At 45.7% G+C, this 15,385-nt stretch overlaps 1 protein-coding gene across 1 annotated transcript; it reads left to right on the top strand.

The window, feature by feature from the left end:
* The first annotated feature begins 416 nt into the window (after positions 1–416).
* Positions 417–7,264, top strand: LOC106728409 (vomeromodulin-like). Its single transcript, XM_014550689.1, has 7 exons — positions 417–533; positions 2,013–2,135; positions 2,436–2,503; positions 2,807–2,837; positions 4,489–4,549; positions 5,620–5,699; positions 6,956–7,264. The coding sequence occupies exons 1-7, from the start codon at positions 474–476 to the stop codon at positions 6,977–6,979; spliced, it is 447 nt and encodes a 148-aa protein (XP_014406175.1). The 5' UTR covers positions 417–473; the 3' UTR covers positions 6,980–7,264.
* Positions 7,265–15,385: the final 8,121 nt, after the last annotated feature.

Below are 15,385 nucleotides of genomic sequence, written 5' to 3'. Positions count from 1 at the left end.
CAGCGGGGGCAGGGCTGAGTCCTCATGTCACCTTCCTCCCTTCAGCTTCCTCCTAGACTCAGGAGAAGAAGCCAGTGTGGCACCAGCTTTTTGTGTGGGACTGAGGGAAAGGATGGTGTCACCCTGGTCCCCCATCTGGAGGGCAGAGCCAGGCAGAGAATCCAGGGCCCGACACCCGCTAGGGGTCTGTCAGGTCCCTCTAGGTTCTCTCTTCTCTCCTGCAGCTACTGGCTTGTTCGCGTACCAACTTAAAAGTTTCCAGCTATCGGAAGAAGGTCTTTCAACCCTCTACTGTGTAAGTGTTCTTTGCTCTTAAGATAAGTTCTGCAGGAAAGCTGGAAATTGATGTTAGCCTCACATGATGGCATGATGATTTTCTGTTTTTCTCTCTCTAGGCCTCCTTTAACAGAAAAGTCCTTCTGCCTGGAAGCCCCCTTTCTCCAAATCCTAAAAATGCCAACATTTCCATAACTATGTCTAACATAATGCTCAGGGAAATCATCACCCTCAGTGCCAAGCAGAGCTCCATCCAGGTAAGCGTCATCACATGGCTCCTGGCACCACTCTCCTCTTTGCTTAAGCCTCGTCTATCAACCTCTAAGTCTGAGGAGATAGAAATGGCTTCTGGGACATTCTTCGAGAGACAAATATGAGGAAATGGGATACACATTATCCCTTTGGATCGTTTAAGGGAAAGCAGGTTTACATCAGGGAAAACAGAGAGAAAGGGCACCAGAGGACAAATGCTTTCTGAGTGCATTCTATGTGCCAGGTACAATGCCAGTTGTCTTTACATAATTAATGACATTTAATCTTCACAACAGATCTGGGAAGTAGGGATTCTTATTCTCATTTCTCAGATGACCAGCATGAATGAAGTAACTTCCCAACAGTTACAGCATGAGCAAGGGAGTGGGTTTATCCACCTGTGAGGTATTCAGTTGCTCCCAGTGGTAGAAGGAATAGTAGCAGTCAGTAGTTATAACAAAACTAGAGGCCCAGTGCATGGATTCATGTACCAGTGGGGTCCCTCGGCATGGCCTGCGGGGATCCGGCCAAAACCGGCAGTCCAACGCCACCTGCCGCTCCTGCCTGCTGCTCCCGCTCATCCCGACCCTGTCGCAGTCAGTCCCAATTGGGAAAGGCTCCTACCGCCACAGCAGCGCTCACCAGCCATGAGCCCTGCATCTGGCACCCATCAGTCAGCTGAGCGGCACTTCCACTGTGGGAGCACACTGACCACCAGGGGGCAGCTACTGCGTTGAGGGTCTGCCCCATGGTGGTCAGTGCACGTCATAGCAACCGGTTGACTGGTCAGTCGACCGTTCAGTTATTCGGTCACTTAGGCTTTTAAATATATAGATAATAATCACTGAGTACTGTCTATGTGCCAGGTTCTGTTTCAAGCAATGTACAATGTATCCTTAACAAAGTCTCCCAAAATAATCAAGTACAGAGTTGTCTGCCACTAGAGCATAGAAATAAATGGGCTTTAGCCCTAGCCAGTTTGCTCAGTGGATAGACCGTCAGCCTGTGGACTGACGGTCATGGTTTCCGATTCCTGGTCAGGGCCCATGCCCGGGTTGCGGGCTCAATCCCCTGTGGGGGGCATGCAGGAGGCAGCCGAATTATTCTCTCTCATCATTGATGTTTCTATCTCTCTCTCCCTCTCCCTTCCTCTCTGAAATCAATAAAAATATATTTTTTAAAAGAAGAAAAAAACAGGCTTTAAATTGAATGAGAATTAATAGAAAAGTAAAATTTTATCTGTTATATGCACCACTGTGCTTCTGAGAATGAAAAAGAGATAAACGGCAAGGTCTGGAATTAGACCCTGTCCGTGTGGTTAGATCAGCCATGCCAGCACCTGGCTAGGTGACTAACTCATACTACAGGATCAATAAACATTTGAATAAATGAATTGCATGAAGCATGGGTGTTTCATAATGGAACATTCTGCGGGCCTTCTTCTTCTCCTCTCCACACTCTAAATGATGACTTCTTTACAACAGATGAATAACCTGAATGCGTACATCACCAGAGTATTCTATGCCAGCCTGCCAGACAACCAAGTCCAAGCCATCTTCTGGGTCAACGTGGATAAGGATGGTGAGAGCTTTGCCCAAGGGCAAACGGTGAGTGCTGAGTAGTAACAACTCAGGGTTCAGTTGCGAGGAAAAAAAGAGTGTTTGATGGGGGGAGTTACTACCATAACCCTGAGGGCCAAGTGCCTGGGTGACCCTAAGACAAGGGGCATCAACCAGGCTGGGGGGCTCAGCTGCCAGGGGAGAATAAACAGGTTGTCTCCTAAGATCAGAGAGTCTCCACTCTAGTTCTGACCTGTGGCCTTGTTGGTCATATCACGATGTGACATGTTTGCTGAGTAGCCTTGGTCAAGGCATTATTTTTAACTCGTTTGTTTTATATTAATGCAGAAGATGCTCGTCTCCTATGAGTGCAAGATTTTAAACGGCAAATTGGTATCAGACATCAGGATTGTAAGGTACTGTCCATTACTACAAACTCCTCTTGACATTTGTCAGTATAGGAAGCGGTATCAGAACTCGATTCAGATCACATGAGAAGAATAATGGACAAGGCCCTTGGGAAATAGTTGGATAATTACAGAGAACTCAGAACAAAGTTTTACCTACATGCTGTATTCACCTTAAATTTGCTCTTTCTGTATTTGAAAATTTATAGGTGACTTTAATAAGGAACAGAGCTAATACTTAAACTCTGTTTTAGAATTAGTTAATATTTTTTATTTGAAAATAATTTTTCCTTGTACTTTGTTTCCTAACAGATTTGAACACAGCATGAAACCCCCTGAGGCTGTAAGTTGATTAGATTTTCAAAATATTTATCTAAGACGCATGAGAAATTATTTTAAACCAGACGCCTAGTGACACAGGGACTCTGGAAAGGGAAGAGTCACACAGACTAGGTCACAGACGCAATGTGGAGTAGGGCTGCGAGCTCCAACCCAGGCCCTCTCTGGGGAACTCGTAAAATTGGTCCTAAATCCATTGCCGCAGCGCCACATTAGTCAGTCACCTGAATGAAAGCCCAAAATCCGTGTTTTAGTGGGATGGGTCATTCTGACACACCAGGAAGTCTTGGGGTTGGTCCACTGGAAGGATGAAAAGATTATCTAGATTCTAATCTTCCTTTGGCTCATGGGAGTTTCTTAAAAACATGTCCAATCTCCCATGGTCTCACCTTTCCCATCAGAGGTTTTCAACCCATGTCCTACCGAGCAAGCACATGGATCACCAGAGGAGAGCTTGGGGGATAGGGAAGTGGGAAGAGTGAGGGTAGCACCAGTGACTAGGCCTCCAGGCACAGGGGGCGGAACTCACAGATGATTCACCAACCAACCCCATACTTAACACATTTGACCTTGCACACGTTCATACACAGCATCATCCAACAAACATTTAGTGAGCACCACTATGAGCCCAGCTCTAAAAATGCAACTCCCTAACCCCAGGAGCGACCCTCTAATTTAAGTGGAAAGACAGAGACAGATTGAGAGAATAAATGAGCCAAATCCTTAAGGGACTGGTAACCACACATGGGTGGAAGCACACAATGGGCACTGAGATGAACAACCTTGTCACTATGTGTGACCTGCCTGTGTCCTATATGTCAGTCCTGAGACAGTGGGGGGTCTATCAAGAGGCAAACTCTGGGAGTCATTGCAAGCCCAGAGTTCTTTCATCTCATTGTTAGTGGGGAGGCATGTGATATGCCAGGCTCTGTGCAGTGAAAGGAACATAGAAGGCATGGTCTCTGGCCTCATGGAACCACCTACCTGACAGGGACACAGACATTTATGCAAATAGCTGAGCATGAAGAAGATGGTGGAGGAGAACCACCTGGGAGGCAGACAGCGGGTTCACTAAAAAAAAAAACAATGCCTGAACTCAGCTTTGAAGGAGGAGCAGGAGTTTAACACAGACCAAAAGTGTGTACCAGGTAGAGGAAACAGAACGTAGAAAGGGTAGGCAGCAGGGACTCATAGGCATGAGGAGGAGGGGACCGCAAAGGAAGAAAGATACATGGAGCATCAGCAGGGAGGACCAGACCAGAGAGGGACTTGGATAGGACACAAAAGAGGAAGCATTCAGCAGCAACCAATCCTCCCCAGCCCTGACCTCAGTGTTTGTCCTGAGGGCACACAGTTGCACAGCTATGCCTACCGCAGTGCCTGGAACATAATGAGAACCCAATAAACATGTATTGGGAATTATCTAAGGCATTAAAACCTACTGAAGAGAGTCTCTGAAAACCCCCAAAGAATTAGAGGCCTGAGAGATAGACTGAAACCCACCTCCCTACAGAACCCCGTCCAGTAACAGACTTCTTCCACTAGAAAAAAACAAACCACATACACAGAGGCATCCGAGACTGCTTTCCCTGATGTGGGGACTAGCTGAGGGACTGGTAGATTGACTGATAAAATGTTCCTCCCATCTCTTCCAGATGGACGAGCTAAGAGATGTGATGTCTGCAGTTATGAAGAAATTTATATCTACCATTACTGGTAGGTGGAGTTAATAACATGAACACCTTGAAGAGTCAGTGTCACAAGCAATGTACAGGGTGTGAAGCCACACCACAGAATGTGCTGTGGCAGTGAGCACAGTATCATCTTATCACCGTCTGGATCAGAGGACGTGTTTGTTTTTGTTTTTATTCATGTTTTATTTCTTTTATCCTCATCCGAGGATATTTATTCTATTTTTTAATATATTTTTATTAATTTCAGAGAGGAAGAGAGGAGGAGAGAGAGATAAAAACATCAATGATGAGAGAGAATCATTGATCGGCTGCCTCCTGCACACCCCACACTGGGGATCAAGCCTGCAACCCGGGCTGTGCCCTGATGGGGATCAAGCCTGCAACCCGGGCATGTGCCCTGACCTGGAAGTCGAACCATGACCTCCTGGTTCATAGGTCGATGCTCAACCACTGAGCCGTGCCGACTGGACTGGACTGGACTTCTTTGTTTTTAGATAGGGACTTCAGCATCGTCAGATGGCAAAACATGAAAACCAAATCAAAATGTCTCTTCTACAAGTCCAAATGAAACCCAGCCCACGGGGTATCTTCTGAACAACAGCATCATGCCACTTAGAGGAAAGATGGAGCCAGGTCACCAGTCACACAGATACTAGGGTTTTGGAAATTCAAGAGTCTGAAGTCATAACCCTATGACCATGCCACCTACACATATTTATGATGAACTCTAAGGGAGTTCAACATAGTACAAACGGCACCAAAACAGCAGAGCCTAATTCTTCTCGTTTCTTAAGATAGTGAGGGCAGACACACCAACATATCTCTTGGTATCAATTCTTTGCGCATAGAATGCTCACGAGGTTTCCAGTTACTTCTAGGGTGTCTTCTGGTCCTTGTGAACTCACCAATACACACACAAAAGACTGAGAGACACATGTCTTGCTCAAATCGCTGTGTTGAATGGGCAGGGGGTGATTTCTCCTAGAGCCATATACTGCCCAGAGATCCCTCCAGTTGACTGTGGATAGGACACCAAAGAGGAAGCACTTGTCCTTGTTTCTCTCAACTCAAAATGCTCCTTCTTCATTTCAGAAGTTTCCAGTCAATGGAATATTCCACCAGAAATATCCTCAAATCTGCTAAACAATGCCAAGGCTGAACTACTTAAATCGGTAAGAGAGAAAGAAAGACAGATATTTTCCTTTTGCACTAAAGCCCCCTCTACACTTCAATCTTCAGAGGACTAAATGGGGCCAGTGGGCCCTGGCATCACAGGCGGCTCCAAGCTGCCTTAACAGCTCCATCCCATTGGCCGTCTCTTTCCCAGGCAGATCCACTACCTACTGCCCCTTTCTTCACCATACAAGCCCTAACATGAGACACTCATATTCTTATAATCAAATAATCTGTCCGCTGTCCTCATGCGGACTCATACTTCATTGACTATGCCTCGATCACCTCTTCAGAAACATGCCCACTACATATGCCTGACTCGTCTACACAGTCACCTTGTGTCTGCTGGAGCCTCTCCTTCTCTGCCACCCTGACACAAACACCCCCCTTCTTCCCGCCTATCCTCCCCACGCCAAAGGAAATATGAAGGAAAACTTGCTTCCTAAAAAAAAACCTGTTAAAAGAATGGGATTTTTACTTAAATTTAACATCAGGAAAATGATGAGGATAGAACTAGGGAAGATATATGAGTAAAGAAATTTAAAATCTCTATCACCCTTAGATGTCCCATTCTTAATAAATGTGCTTCATGAGTGTAATATCTGACCAAAAAAAATAACAACTTCTTTTATGTTGGCTCAAACCTCAGAAGTTGTACATTCCCACAGTTCACCCCCAAAGTCCCGTATCTGTGGCCAAATCAATTATTGGAGTGGAGAGGGTGGTGAAATCAGCATTTGCCTCAGTGCTGGTGTCCTACTTCCTGCTCCTACACCCCATTCCTCTCGGTGGCCTGGGACACATCACTTAGCCTCCCTAAGTCAGCCTTGAGTCAAGGGATTGGATCAGATGAATGCCAGCTGTATTTCAGCTACAAGTGGCAGAAAGCACAACACAAACTGGTGTAACAACAATAAAATCGTCAGTCCTGCACATTCAGAGATGGTACTAGCATCAGCAGTGGCTCGATTCCGGGCCCAAAGGATGACACCAGAATCCATGTCTTGGCTCCACCACTTCTGGGTGGTCCCCCACCTACCTACCAGGAGCTTCACCATCCAATTCTTTCTGGAATAGCTCAAATGACAATCACCAAGAAATAACCTCTGGGGCTCCCACTGGCCTGACTTGCTCCCTATCCCCATCCTCAGGGCAAGTGCTGTGCTCAGGGAGATGGAGGGCCCGGCTGGCACAGCCTGTGCCTGCAGCCAGCTTATATATTAAGAGTATAATTAGTTATTTTATCTCCCCACAGAGAGACCTTCAGGCGGCAAACTAAACCAGGCACATGGGATACTAAAGAATTTCCAAGAATGAAAGCACTTTGAAACTTCTCTTATGGAGTCAAGGACTTCCTTGTGATTAAGGAGCCAAGTTCAATAGTGTTCTGAACATGTCAACTATTCTTTGGAACCAGTGTCACCTTGAATGAACACGTGCAAGAAAATCAAGAATAGGGTTTCGGGTATTTTGTAATCATCTCTTTAATAATTATCTTGTTTTCATGCAGAAAAATGACTCACTTGTCTTCAATTCCTACAAATGGGAGTTTTGTAGTGTGTTCATGATAAGTAAAAGCACTATACATACTAAGGACATAAAAAATCAATAATGTGAATGATGAGGCAGCAACAGCCAGGATTAATTTATGTAGGGCACTAGGAGACAATCGTGACCATGATGAAGACGTTTCTTCCCATACCTCTGCCCTCTCCTCTCCAACTCCAAGTGCTTTCTTTTGCCTCTTGGCCCAACATGAAAATCACACAGGGGCTAGGATCCAATGTCCCCATCACCACATGTTACACAGAGAAAAGCACAGACCAAATGCTAAATGCTGGAGAGAACACAGCAGGTAACAGTCTGGTGATACCATAAAAACTGTGCTCAGTGTCTTGAGATTAAACTCAGTGAACAAAGCCAGGCACAAAAGACCACATATTGTACAGTTTATCTTATATTAAATATTCAGACTAGCTAAATGCGTAGAAACAGAATACAAAGTTGTGAATGCCAGAAGAACAGAGAGTAGGTAAGGCAGAATAAGGGTTTTATTTAGGAGTAATGGAAATGTTTTGGAACTAGATAGAGGTGGTGGTTGCACAACATTCTCAATATACTGAATGCCACCAAATTGTTCCCTTGACAATGGTTAACTTTTATGTTGCGTGAATTTCACTCCCATTTTAAAACAAAACACCTTCCAACCCAGAATAGCAAAAAGAATACCAAGCACCCATATTGTTTTGTGATATCATTCTTCATAAAAGTAATCAGGGCTCCTTGGGGAAAGTGCTAATTCTAGGACTGGAGAGGAAATATGAAAGATGGCCCTAGAGCTTCTTATACTCACAGAAAGTAGCTGGTTCTGCTTTGCTAAGGGCTTTCTCCCTGATAGTTCCTGCTTCCCCTGGCCCCTCAGAGAATATTATGAACTCAGTGTTCAGTGCCTCAGAGAAGGGAGGGTTCCTCAGAAAATGGACCAAGAGCCTGAGCTGCCCAAGTACAGGCGCAGAGAGGGTGGGGTATAGAAAGACACACAGAAAATCTACACGCACAGGAGAGGTTCCCTCGTTGAGAGAGGGAGGAAGCAGGGAAGAGAAGTTTTGGAGTTCCTAAGAAAATAAAGGACTGCAAAGCACAGAGATATTTGAGGCCTTGCGTACAGAGGAAAGAGATAGAGGAAAGAGGCAACGGAAAGCAACCAGACCACCGAGAGAAAAGCTGGGCCCAGGTGGGTGACTGTGAGACGCCGCACCTCACAGCTGCACCTCGGAGCTTCCCTGGCCCTGCAGAGTGTGGCAGGCAGCAGTGGAGTTCTCATGTGCCCAACAGCAGTGCCATTGAGGGAGAGAGCCTGAAGCTCCCCCTCCCACCAACATCCCAGTCCCATGTAGCCTGGGCAGGCAGGGCTGTGAGCAGAGAAGGGCAGGGAACCAGAGGGCTTTGCATTCTGATGAAAACAGCTCCATAGCTGCCAAGCGTGAAGAAATGGCAAAGCACAAAAATGACCCTCTACCCCAGGGCACCGGCCAAAGCCGACAGCAAAAGGCCTGGCCCCAGGAAAAGACCGCTGAGGAGAAACTTAGGGTTGTGATAAAATCCCCACCACAGGAAGAATGGGGGCTTCGGATGGACTCTGTCTTGGGAATGAACTAGTGTCCAGCTCCCTCAGTAACCCCAGCTGGCCTCGGGAAACAGGAGTTGTGAGAGAGGCCCTAGCGTGCAGCACAAACCATGGAGGGACCCCAGGGCCTGTGGCAGAGTCCCTGTCCTGTAGTAGGGGTCGGAGCCCAGAGCAAATCATGCTGTGAGTTTACTACTTGACTCCAGACCTTTTGTCAAATATGAACGACAAGTCCAGCCTTGAAGAAGAAAAAAAATCCCCAATCAGCAGCCCCCAAGGGGTCTCTGAGCTAGAGGGTAGGACATCCCTGCACTTTGACCTTGCAAAGTCTCCTGGCCCTTGGTGTGTATATAAGATAAACTAAAGCTGGGAGACACTTTCCCAGGGGAGAGCTGAATGCCACTCCAAGCCCAGAACTTTCCCATCTGTGTGTGAGCACAGTGCCTGGCCCATGGTAGACACTGAGTATGAAATGATCGAATGCCGTCTTCCTCAGGACCATGAGGAAAGCTGGGCAGGCCCTGGCTTACTCTTCACACCTCTGCTCCAGCCATGGAGACCCTCACTCCCCCCGTGACTGTAACAGGTGCATCTCACTCTGCAGCCTGACCCTGTGTCTCCATTAGAGACTCTGGGTAACCCTGGGTGGTGCCTGACAGGGTGTGCATTGAATGACCCCATTGCCAGGCCGAGTAGCCCACCCGCTTCTCATGCTGAAAGTCAGGATGCTGGCTCCAAAGACCACCCTCCTCCTCCCTCCACCCCATATGGCCTCTCTGGCCCCCACCTCCACCCCCAGGTTTCTAAGCTCAGCGGGGGAGTAAACAGCCCAAAACACCTTTCCCACTCACCTGCTCCTGTGGCCTAAAGTCTCCCCCACTGGCATCACTCCTGGAGGTCTTCCTAAGGAAATAACACCTTTTAAGAAGTGGTTTTCAATTTTTTCAAAAGGCTAGTGACCCACTTCTTCGAATAAAAGCTTACAAACAAACCTGATACATGAAACAGATGACAAGACAGCTGCTCTGGTTAGAAAGAGGCCAGGGACTGTGGTTCTGCCCCATCTAGAATCACCTTCTAACCCCCAAAGTGAGCACCTCTAAGGAACCTCTGTGCTCCGTGGAGTTCAGGCACTGAGTTACCCAGGAGGAGGCCAGTGTGTGAGCCATCAAGAACCAAGGAGCAGAGTGCTGAGGGAGGTGAGCACAGGACAGATGCCTTTGACAGAGGGATAATAAACTAAATATGGGGGGAAATTCATTGGGAGAAATGAGGGGCCTAGAAGGGAGAACATAGAAGGCTCTCACTCTTCCTCACTCAAGACAAGGTACCACCATCCCCGAGCTAGTGGGTCAGGCTAAAAACACAGAAAGTCTCTGATTCCCTCACGCCTAGTCCAGCGCCGAGTCCAACCCTGTTGTCCTACTGTCTAAATCACCATCAAATCCACCAGCAAGGTTCTCTGCTTCCACTCTGTCCCTCCTCAGACTCCACAGAGCAGCCAGATTGGACTTTTCAAAACATAAACCAAATCATCACTTCCTGGTTAAACCCTCCAACAGCTTCCCATCCCACTCAGAAGAGAATCCACACTCTTCACCACAGCCCACAAGGCGGGCCCTGGGCCTGGGCCTCCAGCCTCCTCTCCTTCCCCACCCCACCAGCGCTCTCTCCCACCCCTCCCCACTCAGTCACACTGGCACTGCTGAGTTGCTCAAACCCACCACAGTTCTTGCCCACTGCAGACAGCAGGCATGCACAAGCCTTTCCCTCTCCCTCTTCCCCTGACCCTGCATGAGCAATTTCCTCTTATCCTTTAAGTCAGGGGTGGGGAACCTTTTTTCCGCCAAGGACCATGTAGATATTTATAACATCATTCAAGGGCCATACAAAACTATCAATTTAAAAACTATGTTTCTATGAAAAAAAGCTCCTAGATTTATTGAATTTTTTGAGTCATGCCTGTGGTTGCCCTGGCAGGGGCAGACCAAATGATGCGGCCCGCGGGCAGGACGTTCCCCACCCCTGCTTTAAGTAAACTTAAAAATCACCTCATCTAAGGAGTCCTCCACTATTCCCATGCCAACTCTTCATTTCTTTCAAAACGTTTATTATTTTATTAAAGAGACAGTTTACTCTTCTGTGTCTGTCTGTCTGACTACAAGTCACGAGAGGAGAAACCATGCCTCACTGATGCATTCCTGGTGGCTGGCATATAGTAGGTGTTTAATGAATATCTGAGGAATATGTGGGTGGATGAATGGGTAAATGGATGGATGGATAGATGGATGGATGAATGGGTAAATGGATGGATGAATAGATGGATGGATGAATGATGGATATATAAACTTACTATAGGCCTGATGCATGAAATTCGTGCAAGAGTAGGCCTTCCTTCCCCCAACTGCTGGCACCGGCTTCCCTCTGGCACCTGAGACCGGGCTTTCCTCGCAGCCTTGGCTTCGTCCAGAAGGTCGTCTGGAAGGATGTCCAGTCTTATTAGCATATTCCACTTTTATTATTATAGATTACCACTAATCCAGGCCCCACTCACACCTAAGGACATAACATTACTGAAAACAAGAGGAGAGGCCGGGGCCAGGGACAACAGACTTTCCCTTTACATAAAGATATATTTTGCCCTGGACGGGTAACTCAGTTGGTTAGAGCATCATCCGAATACACCAAGGTTGCAGGTTGGATCTCTGGTCAGAGCACGTACTAGAAATAACTAATGAATGCATAAATAAGTGGAACAACAAATCAATGTTTCTCTATCTATCTATCTATCCATCTATCTCTATCTTTCTCTCTCTCCTCTCTCCCTTCCTATCTCTTACTAAAAAAAAAAAAATTGTTAAATAAAGAAAAAACAAGGATATGTTCCAAGGACAAATAACCCTTATCTGTTTATTGGAGCAGAGAGCTCTTCTAGGTAGTGCCGTAAAAACAAACAAAACCTACTTTGAGATGGCCAACAGAGTCAAACTGCTCTCCTTTCCAGAATAACTTATAATTCAGAAATCTCACTAATTGGCACTCACTTTCCCCTACAATAAATCCAAATGCTTGAGGTTGGCAACACAAAGCCACATCTCACACAAATCGGGAATACTGACAATATTCATATTCTTAGAAATGTGTATGATAAATTAACACTTCTGGGGAGTCCCTAAAAAATAACCAGAGATGCAGAGAAAGATATAAGGGCAAGAATGGATACTACAGCATTGTTTATACGGTGAAAATTTGGGAACAACCTAAATGTCCAACAATACAGGATTTTTCTTTTTTTTATAACAAATTCTTAGTGAGAAATATCCCACAGCTATTAAACTCATGCTTTGATAGAGTATTTAGTATTAAAAGCAAATGCTCACTAAAAAATTAGGATACAAGATGATTTAGAACATGATTCCAGATGTGACTATTACATAAAATAAATTAATTCAAAATGCTGGCTGTGATTGCCAAATCACAGATGTAAGATTGCAAATGACTTTTATTTTCTTTTTCATATCTTTTCCAAACTGTTTATGGTGAACATGGTTGACTTTTACCATTAGGAGGAAAATGTTCTCATTTATTCAATGAATATGTATCTAGCACCTACTCTGCGCCACTTGAGCAAAAACCAGGCAAGAATGCTTCCTGCCCTCATGAAGCTTGTGAGGGAGATGACATTAAGCAAATGAGCCAGCAAAAGGCCACATGACTACAAATTCCATGAAAAAGGAAAACTACAGGTGGATGCGGGGGGGAAAAAAAATTAATGATGCAGTGCAACCTGACTCAGAGGAGGTGCCAGGGGAGACCCCTCAGGGAGATACTGGTATGTGAGCTGAGAATTGCAGGATGAGTGAGTTAGGCAAAGTGTGAGGAAAGGGTTCCAAGCAAGGAGAACAGAATGTGGAAAGGTTCTAAGGTAGCAACAAGGTAGGGATAACGAAAACACTAAAAGAGCCAGTGCAGCTAAAGGAATCAGCAAGAAGGGTTGGGGAAGAAGGACACGGAGGAAGGCAGGAGTCAAACCACACAGAGCCTCCATAGCCAGGGCTAAAGATAAATGTGTTATTATGGTGGGCCACTGACAAGTGTAAGCAAGAGAGTGACATGATCTCAATTCTGTCATACATTTTAGGAGAGAAGAGTAAGCCAGAGCTACAAAGCAACAAACCCTCATGGGGGAGGTGGGCAGGCGGATAACAATGTCTCATGTTTCATCATGAGAATTCAGGGGATTCATCCTTGAGGTGTCCAAACTGACCACCCACAGGAGCCCATATCCCGCCCAATGCATTATGAAAGGGGGTGGAGACAGGAGAAAGGAGGCCTGAAGATGGAGGGAACTCCCTGACTCAGGTATGATTGCCACTTGGCATACTCAGAGCTGCTGTCTTATCTGATTCTCATAAACCCCATGTAGGAGAAGCAGGCAAGTGACACACAGAGAAACTGAGGCTCAGAGAAGTAGGCCCGTTTATTAGTTCGTTCATTCACTTTTTCGACATTTACTGCACTCTGGGTGGACACAGGATGTACGCCCCAGCCCTTGAGAATCTCTCGGACAAGTAGAAGAAGAAGACAAATGGCATGTCCTAGGTCAAGGTTCTGGTTTCAGGCACATCTGGACTAGAACCCCAGCTCTGCCACTTTTGCAGAGGAGCAAGAAGTGCTCTGAGCTACAGTCTCTTCATCGCTAAAAAGAAATGTGGGTGATTACGTGAGGCTGTTTATGCTGCTGACCATGACGATGGGTTGTTGTAGAGTGAAAAGCGTTTTCTGGGGGCTCGTTAGTAGGGTTTGGTAGTTGTAACCACAACATTAAGACTCAACTTTCAATGTGGCTTCCATGACATGACCCTTCTCTGCATCTCAGACAAAGCAGTTTCTCCTCCATGTGAAACTCAAGGTGCCTGAATCAATAGACAAATGCCACTATAGTGCCACCTGCAGCCATATATGGAGCCAATTTGTTGCATTTGCAGAAAATGATGCCAACTAGCAGCAATGTGTAGCCAGTGAATGGCAAACCAGCAGGAGATGCTCAGAGAGAAAGCAGCAAAAAGGAAGTGCCCATCAGCCACTTCCCCCTCTGGGAATAAATGAAAAGCGCCTCTTGGCCCACACATACTCCACTTTGACTTCCAAAGCAGAATCCACAGACCTAACACTGAATGTGGACATCAGTGGGGAAATTGGGTAAAAAAGGAACAAAGCCTAAACACAGACATCTGCAAACATGTCTTAAAGTAAATGATTGGCCTTTTCAAACCTCTTAAACATTTATGACAAGGTATATACACATGCATAGGTGTAGTAGAATGTATCAAACTCTACCCCCAATTGAAAATATAAACTTCAGAGTGAGGATAAAATGTCTCTATACTGCCCTAGCTGGTTTGGCTCAGTGGATAGAGTGTCGGCCTGCAGACTGAGGGTCCCAGGTTCAATTCCGGTCAAAGGAACATGCCTGGGTTGTGGGCTCAATCCCCAGTGGGGGGAGTGCAGGAGGCCGCCAATCAATGATTCTCTTTCATCATTGATGTTTCTATCTCTCTATCTCTCTCTTCCTCTCTGAAATCAATTTTTTTTTAAAAAGTCTCTCTACCTGCCTTCATTCTGATAAAAGCTTTGGAAAGGATCCATTGGGGAGTAAAGAAACATAACCAAAATATCAGTGTTTTCTTATTGTAAATAAGGTGTAATAGTTGCCAAAACTTGAGTACATCATATTGACAGAGAAATGGTATAAAATCTGAGAGAAAGGTGAAAAACAATTGAAAATACCTGACCCAATGGTAAATAATAATGATAATGACAGTAAATTATGGAATACTCACATATGCTAAACCTATGTTAATTGCCTAACATAATTGTCATGACAGCTCTATGATAGGGACAATATTATCTATACTTTATGGATGAGGAAACTAATCCAGAGAAAATTATTAGATAATGTCCCAAGGCCGAACACTGAACCAAGATTCACACACATGTCTGTCTGGCCCCAAACCCTGTGCACAGAAACTCTGCCTTCCCCAAAACACTGATTCATCACCTTTAATAAAACACAAGGCTCATTAAAAAACCCATGAGATATGTACCCTTAGAAATAAAAATTAACCCAAAGTTTACACAAAACTCCAGAGAATTCGGGAACACAGATTTGCTGCTAGAGGCCCTGTGAACTCCCAATACCAACAAAGATCTGAGATTGATTACACCAGAGAAGGAAACCAAGGCAGGAGTCTGAAAAGACTGCTGAGGGACCTAGAGAGTCACAGACAAGCATGCACACAGATAAAGTACAAATGTGTACACACATGTGTGCATTTCACTAAAAAAAACACAAGGAAAGGTCAAAATTCTGATGCCTCTGTCACCAGGACACCCCGGCTATGGTGACACCTTCACCGAGAGGCAATTAAGAATTGGTATCTGCGTCATCACCAGCAACTGTGATCCAGCCAAGCCTTGGCCAGCCTTGAAAGGACCCTCCCTTTCAAGAGTCAGCAGTCAAATCACTTAGCACTTAGGGCTTGACAAGGGAGCCCC

Source organism: Myotis brandtii, unplaced genomic scaffold, assembly GCF_000412655.1.
Source record: "Myotis brandtii unplaced genomic scaffold, ASM41265v1 scaffold61, whole genome shotgun sequence".
Classification (NCBI taxonomy): Eukaryota; Metazoa; Chordata; class Mammalia; order Chiroptera; family Vespertilionidae; genus Myotis; species Myotis brandtii.
Note: the sequence above shows the minus strand (reverse complement) of the source record. Positions and strands in the feature narration are given on the sequence as shown.